Genomic DNA, 23,295 nt, shown 5'->3' with positions numbered 1-23,295 from the left:
TGGAAAAATACTATTCAATTGTATTAATATGGAAAAATACTATTCAATTGTATTAATTTGGAAAAATACTATTCAATTGTATTAATCTGGAAAAATACTATTCAATTGTATTAATTTGGAAAAATACTATTCAATTGTATTAATTTGGAAAAATACTATTCAATTGTATTAATTTGGAAAAATACTATTCAATTGTATTAATCTGGAAAAATACTATTCAATTGTATTAATTTGGAAAAATACTATTCAATTGTATTAATTTGGAAAAATACTATTCAATTGTATTAATCTGGAAAAATACTATTCAATTGTATTAATTTGGAAAAATACTATTCAATTGTATTAATTTGGAAAAATACTATTCAATTGTATTAATTTGGAAAAATACTATTCAATTGTATTAATTTGGAAAAATACCATTCAATTGTATTATGACAACTAAAAGATGTTGAGATTTACTTTTTTGTCTACTTACCTAACTATAACACTAATGTTACATTATGGATGTATTATGTATGTCGGATAGCGGTTACATGAGCTAGTTTCAATTTTTGAGAATTTTTCCCAGCAAAAATAACAGGAAGAGATTACCCGTAGTCTTAAATTCAAAGAATGCAGTTAAAGTAGATTAGACACATATGAGGGGATACAAAATGATGTGACCATTGCTAGATCAATAAACAATGGAGGTTTTAGAATCAGTTGCAGATGGAAGCTTAGACGGGACAGATCGCTAATAATACTGTAATACTTAAAAATTAAAATTGCTCTAGATTCTCATTCTGTTTGTTCATCCACAGTCTATATCTAACTGGGTTCAAATCTTGATGTGTCATTTGAAGGCTAGTACTTTATAAAAATCATGTGGATTTTTTAATTGGTGGCAGCATCTACATGGCAATTCAATAATGTGTGAATGAAACTAATAGACTTATGATTTTGTTATCTAAATAACAAAACCATAAGTTTAATTACTTCTATATTATTCTTATGCAAATATTTAATTCTAGATTTTTCATGAATAAATTTAATGTTCCATTCTATTCCTACATAAATATTATTTGCATTGATAATATTTTTGATTAGTTCATACATGTGGAATTTTATTTTTGTATGTAAGTTATTAAATACGTTTTTTCTGATTTACAATTATGATTAAAATAATGTTAACAGAAATATTCTCCAATAAATAAAAAATGATTTGGTAAAAAAAAAAAACACAGTATACATCTCTGGCTCTTAAACTTTCCTTATTTATAATTTTAAAAAAAATGTTTTTTTTATAGGACTTCTCTTAATACTCATGTGTTGTTATTTTTCTTTTTAAAGTACTAGCAGAAGTTCTTGTCTATGCTGGGCAATATTAAGAATTATAATTCTATCATATCTTTATATAAATTTTCTATCATATGTTTATATAAATTTTCTAAACAGTTTTATTATTTTCATATAATATAAACAGTTTTATTATTTTCATATAATTTATTAAAAATGAATGTGTTTCTCATAGCATCAACTCTTATTGTCGCTATGCAAATTCAAAGTAGAAAAATTTGATTGGTAGTAAAACCAAAAACATTTACTTGACTTCTGATGCTGGCAGAGAAACCTATCATCAATATATTTCTCTTTAGTTAAGAAATTTTGCCAAGGAATAAAAATTAGTTGTTGATTTTAAAACAAAAAAAATTATTCTTTACAAAAACTACAAAGTAACTTACCTCGGTTTCATAATCGGAATAGCTTCTATTTACAAATGGTGACTGGACACTCAAAGCTGCAGCAATGGAGATGATGGGATCGATGATCTAGAAAAGACATCATATATGTGAGGTGATAAGCAAGGAACAAACTAGGAAGAAATATTAGCACAAAAATATACTTAGTGTTCAGTTTTTCCCCAATATTTCAACCTCATTATGGATCTTATTTGTGAAATGAATTTTATAAAGTTGAAGTTGATTTTATACAAAGAATGAGCAAGACAGTAAAAGTGGGAGGATGAGATGGAGGAAGAGTGTGAAACAGAGTGTGGAAGTAGTAATAAGTGTTTGGAAAGAATGGGAGATGTTACTCATGAGATCAAAAGTGTTTTAGTAGTATGAAGCCTGGATCATGTGAAAAGAGAAAGGGTAAGATATGAAAAGGAGAAAAGAAAAGAGAAAGAATAAAAGATGAAAGAGTAAAGTACTGAAATTGGGTCATCCAGTATTAATGATGCTCAGTTTTTGTTCATTTAGGATTTTTTGATGGTTGGCAAAATTTGAATGGTTCTTGTAATTATGTATTTTTTTTTTTTACTGGATTTGAGACATTCAAGTCTGGTATTGTGTTTTTTTTTTTTACTATTGCAAATTTTTGTTTGTTAAAATGATGATTTAAAGATTACCATTTAATATTTTGTTAAAGGTTGAAAACAAAAAGATGTTTAATTTCATGATACTTTAAAATATGAAAACTTTTTGAAGCATTTAAACTGTTCAATAAAAAGTCATTTCTGGTGTTAAAATTCTTAGCAATTTATTAGCAAATCTTCATGTATCAAAATTGAAGATTTTTAAGTTATTTTACATGCAATAATTTTATGAACAGGAACAAAAACAACATTACCTTAACAAAAATTAATTATATTATAGGTAACAATTTGATTCAATTAATAATTTAATGACCAAACAATATCATAAAAAATTTAACTTTTAAAATCCTTTAAAAAAAACTTTGTAAAATAAACAGCATAATAAAAAAAAAATTAATTTACAAAAGAAAGTAAAAAGAATCTCGAGCAATGTTGGGAGACAGCTACTATAATTTATATTTTCCTTGCAGGAACTCATATGTGTCACTAACTTGATAATTACAACCCTTTCACTCTCTCCATTCTGTCATTTTTAACTCTTCTAGGGTTGATTACATAACAGATAAAGGAAGGTGTACATTGGCATTATACTTATTGTTTCATGTGTTAGAAGAGAGTAAATTTGTTCATTTTGTTATGTTAAGTTATTGTAATTTTGAAGTTGTAATGCATAAAGTGAGGTTGACTATATATTTCCAAGATAGTTGTTCTATTTTTTTGTAAGTGTACTGTATCGGCCATATTTGAGAACCCTCGTTGCCATGAATGTCTTGTTTAAGTAGCCTGCTCTTGCCTCTCATATAAGCGGGCGAGTCTACTTGACGTTAAATTTGAACTCAACCTCAGATCAAAAGTCTCAAACTTAAATCCAACTGTTCTCTTCTCTCTGCACTTTCCACACTGACGCCCAAAATAAAGAAGACAGCTCTTTTATAGAGAGACCCAACCACATCTCATTTGCATACCCCCTCCCCCCCTCTCGTCACATCACGTGATTTTCAGTCCATAAATACCAACGGGGCAGCTATTTTTATTTTCTTTTTTTTTCTTTCCTAACACGAGCCGCACGATGCATGAGGTAAGGTTCTTTACTTTTAACCACAGGGGTGTGATACCAAGACCAGCCCGGTCTTGTAACTGGGCGTCTTGGGTTCGATTCCACCTCTACACGCCTTCCCCCTTCCGGAGCCACAAGATACTCGCATTGTGGTCCAATTGTGGTCGTGCGACGTGCCCCATGTCTGTGGGGATAGGTTCCTGGGTGGTTGCGTCACTCTTCTGATATGACGCACCCGTTGGTCTTCCTCAGCCTCCATCATCCCAGGGGATGCCGTGTCATCCACCTCCATCTGTTCTGGCAGAGTGTCAGATGTTTCGGGCTGGTATTGATCCATATCTGCAGTGGACTATTCTCCCGGTATTTCGGGCCCTGTTAGGTTGTCTATGGTATCCAACATTCCTGGGGGCTCCTCAGGTATCGAGTGACCAGGGATATCTACTACTGGGTTTATTCTTCAGAGGAATCTGAAATTGCAATGGGTTACCCCAGTTACTTCCATCAATGCATACATTATACTGCTGGTTACCCAGTGTTTCCACCATCCTTCCTGTCTTTGCCCATTGGTACAGGTGTGAACCAACTTGGTTTTGAACCTGCACCATTTCCCTGATTTTCAGTTCCTGAAGTGACATTTTAGATTGTATTCCCTTTCATTCTGTGTCTTTTTGCCATCATTGTTTTCCTATAACGACTGATTTCTCTCCAGCGTTTATGGATTCGATATCGGTCCTTGAGCACTGGAAGATGGTTCTTTATCACCCGACCGTAGAGCATCATCGCTGGAGACATATGTAGGTCTTGTACCGGGGTGTTGCGATGAGTCAGTAGGGACCTAGCTGCCCAGTCATGGCATAGACGACTGCAACTGTCTATGTCATCAATAAGTATCCTTTTAGCTATTTTAGCAGCCAATTCTGCTCTCTCGTTACTTTGAGGGTAATATGCCGATGATGTTCGTTTTCTTATGCCCCAATTATCTAGGAACCGGTTATATTCACTGGAGTAAAACGGTGGTCCGCCATCAGTTGACAGTTCTTCTGGGACGCCGCACATGCAAAACCAGTTTTGTAGGGTGTCACATGTGGCCTTGCCATTCCCAGACGATATCAGAGTGACTTCTACCCATCCAGTGTATCTATCTGCATATACTAGGTAGTTCTTCCCTCGTAAATCGAAAAAGTCTGTCACCATCTTCTGAAATGGGACCTCGGGGTTCAAGGGCGACATTAGGGGTTCCCCGGGTTGTGACAGAGCTATTACGTTGCATACTTTGCACTGGGCCTGGGTCTGACAAATGCTCACATCCAGTCCTGGCCAAAACAGCTGTTGTCTGGCATTTGCCAACATTCCATTGATGCCCTGATGCACCGAATGGAGCGATTCCAGTACTTTTCTAGGTATGAGCATTTTTTATTTTCCATTAGTCAGGGACCCGAACCTTGGATTAACCACTAAGGAGGCTGTCCTATCAGCAGGCGCAAAGTACTGGGGCTGCTGTATTGCCATTTGGTGAATGGATTCTGGACCATGCAGTAGTCTCTGGTGGGGGCTCTCGATGCCATATTAGTGGGTAATTGTTACGGCTTTACCTTATCATGTGCTACAAAAAAAAAAAAAATTCTTCGAGTTTGTTTCCCCTCTCTGTCCTGCTCTAAGCAAGTCTGATGACCTAGTCCACAAACTCCAAAATTCCATAATGACAAGTTTAAAAAAAAATACACGATTAAACCCGGATCTGAAACTTCCAATGTAGACCCCACTACCATGTCTCCTTCTCCAACATCAGGGGTCTACGTTCTAACCTTCCAGAGGTTGAAGCCCAATTACAGGAGACTAAACCAGACCTTTTATTTTTAAGCGAAACCGGAATTGGACAGACTATTTCCCTAAATGAGTTCGTAATTAAAGGATACTCTAACCTAACTTCCAAATCTGACCCCCAAGATTGCCATGGGCATGGAATATGTGCCTATATAAAAGATGGCTTTCCATGTGGTAGGGACATCTCCAGAGAAGATCCTAACTTACCCTATATGTGCTTCCGAGTAGCACTAGCTCACACTACGGCATTTATATTTACTCTCTATCGCCCCCATAACAGTGGAGTTACTATCTTTAAAAGCATATCTGAGAAAATTGACCAAGTTCTATCAGCATATCCTTCAGCTAACATTCATGTATGTGGAGACTTCAATGTTCACAATGTTGAATGGTTGACCCACTCAAACAAGACCGATGATGAGGGGAGATTCTGTCAGGATTTCTCCATTGCTTATGACCTCACTCAGATTGTTCACGAACCCACCCGTGTGCCCGACAATGACGGCCAGTATGCAAGTCTCCTAGACCTTTTTCTCACAACTTGCCCTGAACTATGTTCAGTTTCCGTTCTGTCTCCTCTTGGATCTTCTGACCAATCAGTTGTATCAATTAAGATAAAAATGAAATGTAATAAGTCCTCAGATGTACCTCTCCATCGTACAGTATATTGATACACTATGGCTGACTGGGATAGTTTCCGTACATTTATATCGGATCTTCTTCTGCGTTCCATGTTTAAAAAGGATGTGTCATCTATAGTATCAGACCTGACCGAATGGTTAATTGTAGGTATAGACAATTTCATACCCTCGAAAAAGTTACAGAAAAAACCTAACAGCCAGCCATGGTTCTCTCCAGAATGTGCTGCTGCCATTGCGCACAGAAATCACTTTTTCCACTGCTTCCAACGTAATAGATGTATGGAAACTAAAGCCGCTTTCAGGACTGCCAGCAACCATTGTAAGAAAGTAATAAAGAACGCAAGAGAGTTGTATGCTCAATCTGTTAAGTCCAAAGTAGCTGAGCAGCGGCTTGGTTCCGACCAGTTCTGGCAAATAGCAAACAGAATCCTGAACAGAAGTGTGTGCTCTATCCCAACTATCATCAATGGACCTGAGTTAATCTTGTCAGCATCAGACAAAGCCAAACTCTTTGCCAAGTACTTTGCAGCCAATTCTACCCTTTGCGACCGAGGCCGCCAACTCCCAATATTTCCTCCTGTATCAGAAAACACACTATGTGATATACATATATCTGTATGTGATGTTGCCAAGCTAATCAAAAACCTTGATTCCAGTAAAGCAACCGGCCCTGACGGTATTCCAATTATAGTACTCAAAAAACTTCAACCAGAACTAGCACCCATACTTACAAAACTGTTTAAACATTGTCTTAAAGAAAATTGCTTCCCATCACCCTGGAAAATCTCATCAGTATGCCCTGTATTTAAGAATTCAGGTGATCGTTCACCCCCCTCTCAGTACAGGCCAATAAGTCTCCTGTGCGTCATGAGTAAGTTGCTGGAATCTGTGTTAAATAGAGAAGTAATCAACCATCTCAACAAAAATAACCTTCTTAGTGACACACAATATGGTTTTCGTTCTGCTAGATCTACAGCAGATGTGCTTACAGTTATACCTCATAGGATTAGCAAATCTCTCGACAGAGGCAACCTTTCTAGGGCAATTGCTCTTGACATATCAAAGGCCTTTGATAGGGTATGGCATAAAGGTTTACTTTACAAGATCTCCAGCTATGGTATAGCTGGAAATGTCTTCTCAATTATTAAATCATTTCTCTCTGATAGGTTCATAAGAGTAGTAGTTGATGGGCAAAAATCAGAAGCTCACAGTATAAATGCTGGAGGCCTTCAGGGGTCCATCCTGGGCCCAACTCTTTTCCTGATCTACATTAATGATCTTCCAAATCACATCCTTACATCATTCGTAGACATTTTTGCTGATGACACTACCATCTATGCTAGCACATCTAAGACAGTAAACGACCAAGTTCTCTCCAATTCTCTCTCCTCTGATCTTGAGCACGTTGTACAATGGGGAAAGGAGTGGCTGGTTAACTTTAATGCATCTAAAACCAAGCTTCTATCTTTACATCATCAACGTTCTGATCCCCATCTGGCATCAATTAAAATGAATGGCTCTTGTCTTGGGGAGGCCTCAAGTTTTGACAGGTTTCTGGGCTTGACCTTTACTCCTGATCTTAAATGGAATATGTACATCAAATCTGTTGCCAAGGCCGCTGGAAAAATGGTCGGATCCTTCTATCGGTGCAGTAGATATCTCACTGCTGATGCAATTCTCTATCTATATAAGAGCCAGATACGTCCAAGGATGGAATACTGTTGACATATATGGGAAGAAGCTGCTAGAAAAGACTTGTCCTGCCTTGATAGGATTCAAAATAGACTTTGTGGTCTGGTGGGAGATGTCCTTTTCTCTTCGCTCCAACCTCTATCTCACAGAAGAAATGTTGCGAGTTTGTCTCTGCTTTATCATTATTTTCATGGAAAGCGTTCGACTGAGCTTCAATCTATGGTCCCCACTCGCCAAACTTTCACAAGAAACACTCGACTAGCTGAAAACATTATCAATAATTTTCCCCACTCTTTATCTGTGCCTAAACCTAAACATAGATTCCATGATCAAAGCTTCTTTCTTAGAACTGCACGCCTGTGGAATTGTCTTCCGTTTTCCTGCTTTCCAGCTGTCTATAATATGGTTGTCTTCAAGTCCAGCGTGAACAAGTTTCTGATGAGCCGTTCCACTTAAGTTAACAAATTTACCGAACTTCCATTACTATTGATTACTATATTGTCCTTTTAATTACTGTACACTCTTTAACCCTTATCCTTGAGTGGCCTATCGGCCTTGATAAGTGGGGACGCCTATGTAAAAAAAAAAAAAAAAAAAAAAAAAATTATTGTCACCCCTTCCAAGCAATATAACTCCTCTTTCATATGCCAAAACCAGAGAATTGTCTCCAGCAGTTCATGCCGAAATTTAGGGAAACCATTTTGTATGAATTCAGTGAGGGTACTGCATTCCTCGTCATGTAGCAGCTGCAGCTACAATCTAAATAAATGACTGTCGGATTATATAAGTATTTTTATGAATATTTCAACAACATTAGAAGCAAAATCATCAGAATTCCTGTACAAAAAATTTTTCCACAAAAGAAAATTATAGAAATGTTTATTTTACATCTTTCATGCAGTGAACAAACTTAAATTAAAAATAATATTTTATAGAAAATGGCTTTTCAGAAAATACTTACATGAAATATCGTTCCCATGATCAGCATCTTACCAATAATGACATCAACAGGAAGTTTTGATAACATTTCCCCAATGTGAGTTAAATTTTCTGCATTATTTAGAGCACCCTAAAAAAGGAAAAACAGACTAAATCTGAAAATGATTTTCCCAGTAAATAATCACTTAATAATATTGAAAATCCATAAAAAACAAATAATCATTTAAAAATATTTAAAATCCATGTTTTTCTAATGTAAAAAAAAAAAAATACTTGATCAATTTACATATTTTAAAAAAATATTTTCTTTACCCAAGCTATGAGTGATTAAAACTATCGACAGAAATTTAGAACTTTCCACCTTAACATTTTCCTTTAAAATGACGACTTTTATAGGTTTTTGGGTATGCTGAAAACGAATATTGCATTTAAACTTTCAGCAAATAAGTAGTTTTTTACATTGTACAATGTCTTATGGTGAAAATGGTAGCCATTGTTTTATGTGCAAGTGCGCATATTTTTGGCATGATTAATATACTCACTATTCCATAGCTAGCTATAATATATATAAATAGGTAAAATGAAATCAACAAACAGAACGGTTTTGCACCACTTTTATGTGCTTTTATGAAGATTAACTTCAACATATAATGCTATTAAATCTTATGTTTAGAATACTTATTCAAATTTCTATCAAAATCCATTACATGATTTTGATTCTAGAAAATGTCCAAAACTTATAAGGTCTTTATAAACAATTGAAATTCAGGGAATTTTATTTAATTGGTATCCAAAGACTATGGCTCAAATTCAATGCAAATGTAAAATATCTGAATTTTCAAATGGGAGGTTGTACCTATTTTATGTCCCCCAAAATCCCTTTAAAATATTTCAAAGAAACTGAAATTTGGAGAATATTTATTAATTGATGTTTAATATCCATTGTTAAAGTTTCACACAAATTTGAGGTATCTTAATTTTCTTTCTTTGACCCCTTGATATAAAACTAAATATAACCGCACTTATGACTAGCAGCTGTGTTCTAAAATTCATAGTGATCATTTAATTTAGGAGTGGATTCTACACATAGAAATATATAAAATTATTTAACTTTATGAGTAAAGATTACTATGTTACATACAATATCTATTTTAGATTACCATGTCCTTGTGCATATTTTTATTATTTCTCAATTGAATAAAAAATATATTTCATGCAAATTGTTAACTTTATTAACATCCTTTCTGCTATTTATTATTTAGTAACTCTTAATCATGATAGAAATAATGACTTTACTAAGAATATTTTATAAACATAACATTTTATTAAGGACAGATCCTGTTCAAAGTATTCATTTTCACAATGTATAAGAAATCCAAAATGAAACCGAATGGCTCTAACCTGTTCCTTTAAAAAATAAATGGAATCCTCAAGTGCTGATCCGGCAGGTTTTTCAATGAAAGGAAATCTGTAAATATTGCAGAAAGAAATATTTGAAAACACAAAATCTTACTTTTGTATAAAATGACCCATACTCAGTGCCAACAATGTAAACCCAATGAGTTAATCTACACACAATAATTATTATTTAAGAGATTATCAGAAAACATTTTTCACAATCAAGCAATAAAAAAGTTGATTTTTAAAATGAAAAAAAAAAAAAAAAAAGCAAACAAAAACATAAAAATCTGTTTGTCATCAGTCTAATACAAAAAAGTGCTCATTTCAATTCAACATAGATTGTATAAGCAAGGAAACTTGACATTACTTGAGAGGAAATGAAGATCACTACTAGGTTTCATTACGTTCATAACGCCATATTACTTTCTTTGTTTTTACTGCCCCCCCCCCTCCTCTTGTTTTGCTCCAAATATCGTCTGAAGAAGCTGAAATATTGGAAAACTTTGATTTAATATCTTGTATGTACTGTTTAAATTTCATTAATATCGGATATACATATTTAAAGTTTTAAAAGCGTCCTGTCTCCATGAGTTACCTTAAGGTGGGAAGGGGGCACATATATATTTAATGCATAGCAGGTAACGTAAAGTAGAGATTCTAGAGTACTCCCATCATCTTTGACAAAAAAATTTAATAAAAATCATAAAAATAACCACAGAAATATAAAAGTTCACATATACAAATATTTATACATAGAGATAGGCACATATAAGTATATAGATATCTAAAACAACTGACTCATGTCCCAGCATTGCCCAAGAAAGTTTATATATATATATATAATTATTTTCTACTATAATAATTAAATACCTACAGACACTAGTGTTTCATCCTTTTGGGAATCTTCAGTGCAGGGTGTCACGATTACTACCAGTCGAACGATTCAAACCCCGTATCACGAGACATCTCTGGCTCGATTAGCGGAGACCTAATCCATTCGGCTACCATTAACCGCTTGAAATAACGTTGAATTTTAAACATCTTAATTTTAAGTGTTCATTTACGTCAGTCAGACAGTGATCTAATCGTTATACGATGATCTACGCATAAGATCTAAATTGACCGACTTTTAATTCAACTGAAAGTGCTCAACGATAAGAAACAAATTTCTTAAAGGGGCTGTCATAATATATATATATATATATATATATATATATATATATATATATATATATATAAAGTGTGTAATGTTGAGTCTCCATATATATCTCTATCTCTATTATATAAAAGTCACTTTGTGTGTGTGTTCCTTCCTTATAGGTTCCGAAATGACTGAGCCTATATTGCTGATGTGATATTGTAAACAAACACAGACAGAATTGTGTGTAACATTATGTCTTCCTGCTAGTGTGTGTGTGTGTGTGTGTGTGTGTGTGTGTGCATATATCTATACATACATAAACTAGCAGGAAGACCCAACATTACCCCGGATTGAATGAAGATCAACAAATGTCCTACATTTCCAATACTTTTACTGTCATCAAAATTGGTGAAATAGCTCAATTTTTCAACCAATCAAGAGGAAACTTTATAAATCTTCACACAGTGACTTAGTCCACAATACATTGTAGTCTACTACTGTTGATTTTATAAAATTATGGCTTGAATTAAAGTTTAAAATGCAAAATTCTATCATCATGGTTCAAGTTTCTAAATAGAAACATTCATTTCAAACGAGTTCCTGTCTTATCAAAGAACCTACTGCTGATTTTATGTCAGGCCCTTCTGCTTGTGTAGTGATAAAACTTCTCAGATGCACTTGTGATGTTAGTCTATCAGATAATTCCTTTTTTAATCAGATTTTTTTAATTATCGATTTTCGATATTTATCATAGGCATTCTGATATAAAACCTATCAGAACACTCTCAGACACATAATGTGCATTTGTGTGAAATTTAAAAAAAAATTGGTCCAGCTATTTCAGAGTCCATAGGGAATAAATTCACAGACACACATGCAGACAAAATGCCTTTTATATATAAGTAAAGATAGAGATTAATAAAGGTGAATCTGCATAGCTTATTCCACCATCATATGTGCTAATTTGCTTTAGTTTGTGTCGATACGTTCCACTTCTACATTGTTTAACCTTTTACAAATTTCCTTTTATATACACACTAGCGAGGGGTACCTGGCGTTGGCCGGGTGTTTGTGGGTGTGTGTGAAAAAAAAACAAAGCCTTGACGCGCATAGTAAAATGTGAAAAAAAAAAACAGGTGCCCGTTTTTTACAAGTTTAAAAAAAACAAAGCCTTGACGCGCAGTTGGAAAATAGTAAAGTGTGCAAAAATAACAGGTGCACGTTTTTGACGAGTTATTGACGAGACGGCGATAGCTATTCAGCAGTTAGCTTTTTGTACGGGACAGTTTTTAATGAGGTCAATAAATCGGTTTGTTTGTTTTTAAAAACCTGCTCCCTGCTTATTAGGGGGAGTGTCTCGTCTCGAAATGAAAGCTCCCGTCTGATATGACGAAGTCGACATTGACCAAACGTTACTTAGCTCTCTAGAGACCACTGGCTTTCGGCCAGTAATTAGAGTTGAGTTTCACTTTTTTTTTAATACCGAAAACCGAATGTAATGCGTGCCGATCGGAACATGTCGAATAATTAACGTTTGAAAATCAATAAAATTAAATAGACAGGCGAGCTCCGTAGTTAACTCTGAGATATTACAATTTATAGATGATATAAAAAGTTTTAAGAAGTTGTGAACCGAGCGACCGCTTCTCTGAAAGAAACCTTTTGTAGACATACACAAAAAGCGAACATACATACACACATTTTCGCTTTTATATATATATATATAGATGAGACAATGTCTCAAGCAAACTACATTAACATCTTAAAAAAAGGCTTCAAATTAATTCTAAAACAATTTTAAATTTCAAAAGTCAATATTTCATTAGAGCCAAGTTTGATACAGAAAATAATAAATGTATTTTTTCTTATCAAAACAAACAAGAATTATTTTGGGGTTTAGTTTAGTAAATGCTATCCAAATATTATGAAAGAATTAAATTAATGCAACCATTATCCAGACTAAGATATACTGAGATATCACAACATTCCTATTGAAGTAAAGATGAATAAATACAATTTTCATGCCATGATCTTTAAGTTGGCAACTGTTCTGCCGAAATAACTTGCAATATTAACAGTCATTGTGACAAAGGTTTTCGAAGTTGCTTTCAGAACAGATCTTGCATTCCTTTTACAGATCTTGATATCTAAGATGATAAGATGAAATGTATTGCAATCATATCTCATGACACAATAATGACACATTCAAAACAAATTTGAATGTTTTTATGGTATTTGAAAAATATCTGTCAATGTTTATTTGAAATAAAGGTGACAGGTACAAATTTTGAACTAGATTGTCATTTTTCATTTTGTTAAATGAAATGTTCAAGTAAGGAATGTGAAAATATATGTACGTATAAAAAGTGTTAAGGAATATGCAATATATATGCATGTACATACTTTCTACAATCAGGCAATCCAAGAGCAGTCATTTGAAGAATCAAAGAGTTCAAAGAAACACGTTGTATTTCAGGTGTAGAATAGTCATCCAAAGAATCATAATCAACCTCACTATACAATCGGAAACATACTCCAGGACCTGTACGACCTGTATGAAGAAGAAACAAAAGGTTTTACAAGTTTGTTCTCTGAACATTAGAAAGAAAGTGATATTTTGTTTAGCACAATTAGCCTCAGTTTATTTAGAGTAGATGAAAGAGGAAACTTGGAACGATTGCTTTTCAATATAGTAAATAATCACAAAAAAAAACAATACTTGGTTTAATGAAACTTTCTGAAAGTATTTTTAAAATGTTAATTGTAACCTTTCAAGCCAGCATAGATACAGGACTATTATTATTCATTTTGTTGAAATGCATGCAGTGTTGCTTGCTATGCATATCTTCAGTACATGTGAATAACACGCTCTTATATTTCTTATGTTATTCAGGTATCCAATAAACTCTTGGTCATTGCAACACGGCAAAAAGTAAACCATACTTATCTATGACCAAGAATATCCAGAAACATTGAAAATGGCACAAATCAGCTGCACAGCCTTAGATTGTGAAGCCACTTTTGATGGTAATCTTGGCACCGGAAATCCTTATTCACTTGATTGACATCCATAACAACACAGCCCACTCTCCGCCTGCACCTACCGTAGCTACAGCAGCACCAGCTAAGGTAGAAAAAGTCAAGCAACCCACGGTATCAACTGCAGGTTCAAGTGAGGATGTGCAGGGCACAGAGGTAGTCTTCCAACTGCTACAACGACCCTTTGAGAAAAAACCTCACAAGGGCGTTTGGGTTCCTTGCACACTCTGATGAGACAACTGTCCTGCAAAAGATAAGGACTCTTGCTGTACGACAGGAGAGTGTCATGGTAACAAGAGTTCAAGTACAAAATATGAAGCCAGAAAGGGACGAACCAGTTTGTGCATTCGCTGCGAGACTCAAAGGGCAGGCTGGTGTGTCGGTACCTGGTAGGCTGTACAACTTGTGGAAAGGAAAGTAGCTATAGTGACAGCATAATCCATGATTCTCTCATCTGTGGTATCTACAACGATATCTGACTAGACATACTGGGGCAACCCCAGCTAGCAGAGCAATCACTTAGGAGACTGTCTCCATCATCGAGGCTAAAAAAAGGGGGAAACGCTCTGCTGGCCGCCTTCTCAAACAGCAACGAGCTCACTACCTCCGCTGTCATCGCAACCTCATACAGGAGACAAGAGCAGAACTGCCTACAGGACCGTTGATTACATGCTACCTCCAACCAGAATTATGGCTATCAGTATAACTCAAACACTTATTCAGGCAACTCACCCTGTGGTTACTGCAGACGATCTCAGCAGAGGCTTACTTCAAGAGTAGACAGAATGAGAGTGCCCAGCATATAACCACACATGCGCCCATTGTGGCATACTCCATCACTTTGAAAAGGTTTGCCAACACAGTCAACAAAAATGCAGTGATAGTTTCACGGCTGTATTCGACGCCCTCTGCTCCATCAAAACACCTCCCCAAACACAGATTCAGAAGCTGTTTGTGAGACACAGACTTGTTCTTGAACACCACATATACAATGACCTGTGCAGAGTATGGGAACGTTGTGTGTCTGATCCACAACCATTCATAAACATTGATATACAGACATCGGCATACCCTCTCACTTCAACAGTTCCACTGCCATTGTGACGCATCCAGCTTTGGCAGATACAGGATGGCAGTCGTGTCTAGGTGGCATCAGTTGCATAAGATGGACCTGAATGTCATTCTATGTGCAATGGATTGATTGATTGATTTATTGATTGATTGGTTTTACGGTATATCAACCTATGTGGTCATTTAATGCCGGAGTCCTTTTTTTTTTTTTTTGCTAACTTTTTTTTTATTGAGGGGGGGGGGACTTTTTCAGCCTTTCCTCCCTTTTTTTATAAAATTGAGCTACGAAATTAAATGTTGTATTTATACATGGATGTGTATATTTGGGTGACTTTAAATTTCCTTAAATTTTCTTATATAAATTTACTTTCCTTAGGTATGCTAGAATATTTGTTGAGTTGACCTTTTCAAAAAGGTCCTCCATATTGCTTTCTGTATAATATAATTTTCTAGCTGGGGCGAGGTCATCACACCCAACTAGGATATGTTTTACTGTGAGTGTCTCCTGGCATGGGATGCACTCTGGCGCCGATTCTCCATTTAGTATATAAGAATGAGTAAAGTTGGTGTGTCCTATGCGCAGCCGAGTCAGTATCACATCTTCTCGGCGTGATCTCTTGATGTCCGGACATCGTTCCTTAAGTTCAGGTTTGATTGAGTATAATTTGCTGCCCTCTTGCTGACTCCACCGCAGTTGCCATTTTTCCTGTATGTATGCTTTTATCTGGGGTCTAAGATCAGTATGTGGAATCTTAAAATTGTCAGTTGGAAAGTGATCTTTTTGCAGCTGTATCTGCCCTGTCATTGCCTTTGATCCCCACATGGCTGGGGATCCAGACAAGAATAATGTTTTCAGTAGTTGAAAGGATATTTATTTTTTCTATTAATTTTGTTGTTAGTGGATTTTCTTGTTTTTGATTTTGTATAGATAATAGGACTGATAGAGAATCTGTGAGAATGATGAAGTTTTTGGTGGTTTCCTCTGAAATTATGTTGAGTGCTAGATCGATAGCTATAGTCTCTGCAGTGAATATAGATGCTTCATTTTGAAGATTTCTCTTCATTGTGGTTTTATGGTACGTTGCTGCACATCCAGTGTGATTGTTGCTTTTAGACCCATCTGTGTAGATAAAGGTATAGTCTGAATATCGTAATTTTAAATGTTGAAGTTCGTCGTGGTATTCAATAGGGCTTGTGGTAAATTTGGACTTTTTGTTTAGGTTCAGTTTTATTTTTACTTGTTTCATGGTCCATGGGGGTGTTTTAGGCAGTATGAAGTTGTGAATGTTGGAGATTGGAATTTTCGATTCTTCAATGCTTTCCTTCATTCGGAGCCCGAAAGTTTTGATAGTTTTTCCTCTCATGTTGAAGAGTTCTTCATATTTAGGATAGAAAGTACATTGGTATGCAGGGTTGTTTGGGCAAGACTTCAGTTTGAGTAAATATTGAAGGGGTAACTTTTCTTGCCTTAGATCTAGTGGGGGTTCATGTGCTTCCGTGTATAGACTGTTCACGGGGGAGGTTCTGTATGCTCCTAGGGCCAATCTTAGGCCAGTATGGTGAATAGGGTCTAGGCTTTTTATATATGATGTTCGGGTTGATCCATATATGAAACAACCGTAGTCTAGCTTTGAGCGGACTAGTGCTCTGTAAAGTTTAAGGAGTGTTTCGCTGTCTGCACCCCAATCGGTATGTGCTACCACTCTCAAAAGATTTACAGCTTTGTTACATTTTTTTTTTCAGATAGTTTATGTGTGGGATGAATGTTAACTTTTTGTCAAATAAAATCCCTAAGAATTTGTACTGGTCAGTAACGGGTATGGGCGTTCCTTCCATGGTTACGACAGGATCATTATGCATGTTCTTTAGTTTGCAGAAATGCATGCATTTCGTTTTTCTTTTGGAGAATCTAAATCCATTCTCTTCCATCCATCTCATTACTTTGTTTAAGCACAATTGAAGCTTCCTTTCTATTATAGATATATATCTAGATCTACAGCATATTAGGAAGTCATCCACATATAGGGAGCAATCTACCCGAGGGTTAAGGTTTTTACAATGTTGTTAATTCGGATACTGAACAGGGTCACTGACAGTATATTCCCTTGAGGTACTCCATTCTCTTGTTCCTTCAAGTCCGAGAGAGCTGTGCCAACCTTTATTCTGAACCGTCTATTTTTTAAAAAATTTTCAATAAAAATTGGCATTCTGCCTTTTAGTCCAAGCGCCTTCAGATCCCTTGTAACACTGTACTTTCACACAGTATCGTAGGCTTTTTTCATGTCAAAAAACACTGCTGTTAAATGTTCCTTCCTTACAAAGGCTTCTCTGATGAAGGTTTCAAGTCTGACTATGTGGTCTATTGAACTTCGGTTTTTCCTGAATCCTGTTTGAAATTCTGTAATAAGATTCTCTGTTTCCAGGAACCAGATTAGTCTTTTGTTTATAATCCTTTCCATGGTCTTACAAATGCAGCTTGTTAGAGCTATTGGCCTGAAATTCAATGGATCTGAGACGTTACTTGATTGGGATTGGATGTTTGAGTTTTCAGATTTGGGGATTGGTATTATTGTGGCCTCTTTCCAGGTCTCAGGTACGTTTCCACTGGACCATATAATATTGAAAATTTCAAGTAGGTATTTCATTGAGGTTTCTGGAAGTTTTTTGAGGATTTCATATGGAATTTCATCGGGCCCTGTAGCTGTGTCATGGGATTTGGTTAGCGATTCTTTTAATTCAGGCAAGGTAAGAGGTTGGTTGTATTTTTCGGTATTTTGTGATTTAAATAGAATTTTCTTCTTCTCTTCCTTTTCTCTAATCTTTTTGAATTTCTCTGTTTGTCTGTCACATGATGAAATTTTTGATAAATTATCTGCCAGGTTATTGGAAATGTCTTTTTGATCGGTGTATATTTTGTTGCCTTTAGAGATGTGGGATATTGGTGTACTACTACACTTTCCTTCTATTTTCCTCATCATGTTCCAAACTGTTTTTGCCTTGGTATTCACATTAATTTTAGATATATAATTTCTCCATGTTGTTCTTTTGGATTCCTTTATGATTCGTCTGGCTTTTGCTCTGTTGTTTTTGAAGAAATCCAGATTTTTGCTTGTTGGGTACTTTTCGAATTATCTCAAGACAGCTCGTCGAGCTCTGATGGCTTTTCTGCATTCTTTTGTGAACCAAGGTTTGTTGTGATTGTTGGTTTTGGTTGTTTTCAGTATGGTATTATTTGCTATGTTTGTGAGTGTTTTAATGAAGTAATTCAAATGGTCATCTTCATCTTTCTTTTCGATAATTAATTGGTTTTTGCACTGTTCCTGGAAGTCTTCCCAATCCGCTTTATGTAGGTTCCATTTGGGTGTTTTTTGTTCAGTACTAGTACTTAGACTTTCCAGGATGATTGGGAAATGATCACTCCCACAGGTGTCATTGTGTACTTTCCAATCATAGTCCATATATATGGAAGGATCACATAAGGTAAGGTCAATGGCGGTGAAAGTACCTGTTGCTGGGTACATATAGGTGTAGCTTTGATTATTAAGGAGGCATAGATTATTTTTATTTATTATGTTTTCTATTTCTTTTCCTTTTTTATTTGTTTCTTTACTTCCCCATATTACATTGTGACTGTTGAGATCTCCTAGTAGAAAAAAGGGTTTAGGGAGTTGTTTTATTAATTGAGTTATCTCAGTTTCGTTGATTGTATCTTTTGGAGGGATGTAGATTGAGCAAAGTCTTATAGTTCTATGTAGAGTCACTGAACTGCAATTGCTTGCAAGTTTGTGTTTATATTTGTCTTTGAGGGACTTCATTCTTCACGAGTATTGATGTGCCTCCAGAAGCTCTGTCCGTATCTTTATTTATGTAGTTGTAAGATGTGTAGTGTTTTATGTTGCTGGTATTATTTTCTTTCAGAAAGGTCTCCTGTAGACAGACAAGTGCTGGGCTCATATTTGTTATTAATAATGTGAGTTCATTTTGGTTTGCTTTTATCCCTCTGATATTCCATTGTAATATTTTGTCCATCATTTGGAATTGTGTTCAACTTCATCGTCTCCAATGCCTCAAATCTATTTTCTGTCGGAGTCCCTGTTCAAGATATAGATCGGGATCTTTCTTTTCCTGTTTTTTTTTTTTTTTTTTTTTTTTGTCTGGGGGGATTTTTGATTCTTTTCTGGCTTGTGATGTGTTTGATGGTTGTTCGGTTGTTTTTGTAGAAATGGTTTGTGGTTTTAGTGTCTTTACTTAATATTATCCTTGGACTGGTTGCAGACATTGCACTATTCATTTTCCTCATTTCTTCTAATAGTTCTTTCATTTCCTTTATTAGTTTGCTTAGGACATCAATTTTCTTGTCAGTTGTATCCGTTACATGTATATGACCATTTTGATTGTTGATTGGAGTAGTTTTTTTTAGTTGCATCTGCATATGTTTTAGTTTCAATGATTTTCCTGGCCTCTGGGTAGGATATATTCTTTATATGTTTTAGTTTGGTCACTTCTTTTTCTCTTTTCCATATTTCACAATATCTAGAGCCAGCGCCATGATTTCCAAGGCAGTTGGCACACTTGAAATCTTTTCTGCAGTCAATGTTTGGGCCGCTTTCTCCACATCTTCCACACACTGGTAATCGTGTGCACCGATCTTGATGGTGTCCAAACTTCTGGCACTTGAAGCATTGGAGGGGGTTTGGAATATAAATTTTTACATTTATTTTCATATATCCAACTTTCACTTCTTTGGGTATGGTGAGGGAATCAAAAGTTAGTATATATGTATTGGTATCGATTTTCTCACTGTTTTTTTTTTATTTGAACTCTACGAACATCTAACACATTCTGTTTCTGTAAGTTTGTCCGGATTTCCTCCAAGGGACAAAGTGCAAGTTCGTGGCTTTTCACTACTCCTTTGCAGGTATTTAGGGTTGGATGTCTGTAGCATTTGACTTTGATGTTTTCAAATAATTTTAGTTTCAATATTTCTTTAGTTTGTTCTTCGTTATGGGTTTCTATTAGTAGGCTGCCATTAAATTGTTTTTTAATAGACTTTGGTTTTAGAGTTTTAAGATTTTTTTTCAATTTTAAAAGGTGATAGTTTGCTCAAAGGAGTTTCCTCCATTGATTCTATTACTACGAATGTTGACTTCCTTGGTTTTATCGTCTCTTCCTCAGAGCTACTGATGTCAGAGACATCAGAGTGGGTTCTCTTTGGGTGGTTGGGTGGTTTTTGGGAGGAATAAGCCATATATTTTGTTTTCTTTTTTCGTCATCTTTGTTCTCCACCCACCTCGGAGTCCTATTTGGGAAGAGCCTGGGGGGAAACCCATTCGCCCAGCCTCCACAGGGATACAATGATGATATAACCGACTTTGGTGGTATCATAATGATTATCTGTTCTCTCTTGATATTGCTATGGGATCTGTAGCAATCCTGAGGGGTTTACAGCCTCGTCATTGATATTCACACCTAATCGATTGACCCTCAGCCACCGCTTTCCATCATATATTAGGGAGTAGGGTTATTTGTGGGAGAGGGGGAGATGTGTTGTGTTAGTAGTGAGTTTTTGGAATGGGCAATATATGGTGGGGCTTGGCGTGACTGGCTGATTGGTCGGATCGGGCTTCTCCGACCGCCCGTAAATCGAAGTAAGGGCCAAAGTAATGTGTTGCGGTGCCTAAACTTCTATGTATCCTGGTTTAGGTTCGCTCAATCACCAGGATCACGTCCTAAGACATTACGGGTAGCAACCCACGGCTAACTGGTTGCCCTATTGAAGGATTTTTACCCTCTGCAGGGGGGCAGTCGGTTTGTTCTCATGCCCTACCGACAGGGCAAAAAAAAAAAATAAATAGATAATTTAATAGAATATATTTGTTTTCTTTTTCTTTCTTTTTTGTTGTTTCTTTTCCTTTTTAAAATCTGTTTCTATTTAACCCATAGTTGGGACCCTAACAGGTACTACCACTCCAGCTCAGGGTGGACCTGGGAGCAATGGCAATTAAGAGGTGGCTCCACACTCCCCAAGCCCGTAAGCTGGACCTCACCATCGGATGTAGTTTAAGGTCATATCCAGGACCGGGAGTAAGGTAGGAAAAAATAAAATAAAAAGGGGAGGGAGATAGGCTGTTGTTTTTGTTTTTGGTTTTGCAGCACATAATTAAGTTTTACAAAAAAGATCAGAAAACAAAAAAACATCAACGTAGGTGCATTTCGTCTCAGCAAGCCACAGGGCAGCCTGATCTGGTAGCACCAGCCATGTGCAATGGAAATGTCAGCCATAAATGACAAACCTACTGAAATTGTAGGTGCCCTTCAACTGCACATATTAGGTGTACCTGACAAGGGAACTATTTGTAGCACAATGGCAGCTTGTATACTTCACACCATCCACAAAGCACCTTTACCTTTCTAAACATGCGTGTGTAGCTCTCGGCATGATCCTTACAAACTTCCCATTGGTATAGCCTCACAACTTTCTTCATGTGATGCCACAGATCCTCCGCTGAAGGAAGCAAAAGACCATGTAATGTTCGGATCGTGAGCTACCCCCTTATCCCCTGACTATGATTCCATTCCCACCAATGGAGGAGAATAGGAAGAAGCTAGAAAACTGTCTACTGGATCATTAAGCCTCCAGTACATTGAACACGTGCCAACACTAACTGTTACCCATTATGTCAGGCCCACCCACGCGATTCATGATTGATCCAAATGTTGAACCAGTTGCCTACCACACCCCTATGCCTGTGTCCATACATGAGCAAGAGAAAGTGAAAGCAGGCTTTAATAAAGACGTTTGACTGGGTGTCATAAAGCCAGTTCCTGTTGGCACACTGGTCACATGGTGTCATCGGATGGTCATTAGCCCCCAAAATCTGGTAAACCCCGACACACACATCATTGATATCGCAAGCTGTTTCAGCAGCTTTTTGGTCTAGCTTGAATTGAAATAAGAAAATTGTGTGAATTTGTTTCTTTTTCATCTTGTATTCAACATTCTGAAAAGAAGACAGAATTGTTTTAAAACGATTGTAATTTAAACGATTAGATAGAGTGAAAAACTCTTTTTAAAATAGTAATTGAATAATATTGCTAAAAGTGCTCAAAAGAAAGAAAGCAATATTAGGAATATTTATTAATGAAAATGACAAACATATTAAAAATATGTTTGTCATTTTCATTAATAGACATGAACATTCATTTGAAGACAACATCCAGAAAGAAATAAAATAGTTTCAGATGAAAGGAGTGCAATAACTTTGAAAAGATATTTCGATGAAAGAAGATTATATATTTCAGGACTCTCAAAATCAGTAATTGTTTCTAAGATATCAACCTGCTCTACCCTTTCTTTGTTCTGCACTCGCTCGGCTGATCCAAAATTCTCGAAGACATTGCATTTTAAGTTTGGGGTCAAAATTCATCTCTTTAACCTACAATGAACAAAAAAGAAATATATATAAATTAGAATTTAACATTCAAGAAGTAACTTTTTGGAATTTAAAAAAAAAAATTTTAACAAAGTGAAATTTTTACACATTTTTACAATCTTCTATTAGTTGTTTTTTTTTTCTCCATTTTAATCAGATGAATCAGATGACTGATGAACAACTGGTCTTGCATGGAATCAATCTGATCAAATATTTTATTTTAGATAAAGTTTTCTCACTATTTGCCTGATATACTTCGTTTTAATATTAGTTCATTAAAATGTTATCTGAGAATATTTTACTTTCGTTTTAAACTATTTTATTTTAAAGATACTATTTATTTTAATAATTTTTTTATAATAATAATTTTATAACTTAAATTTAATGGCTTATTAAATTATCAATTGAAACAAATTGTTATAAAACTTTATGATAGTATTGTTCTGATATTATTTGAACCCTTATTCTCATTTTGGTTGCTATTTTCACAATGTTTTAACTGATGTAATCTTTGACTTTCAGGTGCATCTCTTCAAACTTGTGAATTGGTTGAAATGTTGTGAAAATAACAACCGAAAAACAGATAGTCCAAATAATCCAAATTATTAATCCTCATCTAAAGTGTTCTGAAACATAATCTCAATTTATAAAATTATTGGATATAAATATGTTCCAAAATTTACAATCATAAGGATTTATCA

General features: G+C 35.5%; 1 protein-coding gene across 2 annotated transcripts in view; it reads right to left on the bottom strand.

Annotated features, from left to right (window-relative positions):
• Nucleotides 1-23,295, bottom strand: part of LOC145249647 (putative ATP-dependent RNA helicase DHX34) — a 150,681-nt gene that overhangs the window by 60,631 nt on the left and 66,755 nt on the right. For both annotated transcript variants that reach the window (XM_080111412.1, XM_080111413.1), the window contains exons 13-17: nt 22,501-22,597; nt 13,455-13,602; nt 9,911-9,977; nt 8,532-8,639; nt 1,722-1,808 (exon numbers count right to left, since the gene is read on the bottom strand). In XM_080111412.1, the coding sequence (XP_079967538.1) occupies nt 1,722-1,808; nt 8,532-8,639; nt 9,911-9,977; nt 13,455-13,602; nt 22,501-22,597 (507 nt within the window). The remainder of the gene's footprint in view (nt 1-1,721; nt 1,809-8,531; nt 8,640-9,910; nt 9,978-13,454; nt 13,603-22,500; nt 22,598-23,295) is intronic.

This window comes from Euprymna scolopes, chromosome 28, assembly GCF_053919585.1.
Source record: "Euprymna scolopes isolate OS-2025 chromosome 28, ASM5391958v1, whole genome shotgun sequence".
Classification (NCBI taxonomy): Eukaryota; Metazoa; Mollusca; class Cephalopoda; order Sepiida; family Sepiolidae; genus Euprymna; species Euprymna scolopes.
The sequence above is the reverse complement of the archived record's forward strand: the minus strand, read 5'-3'. Positions and strand labels throughout refer to the sequence as shown.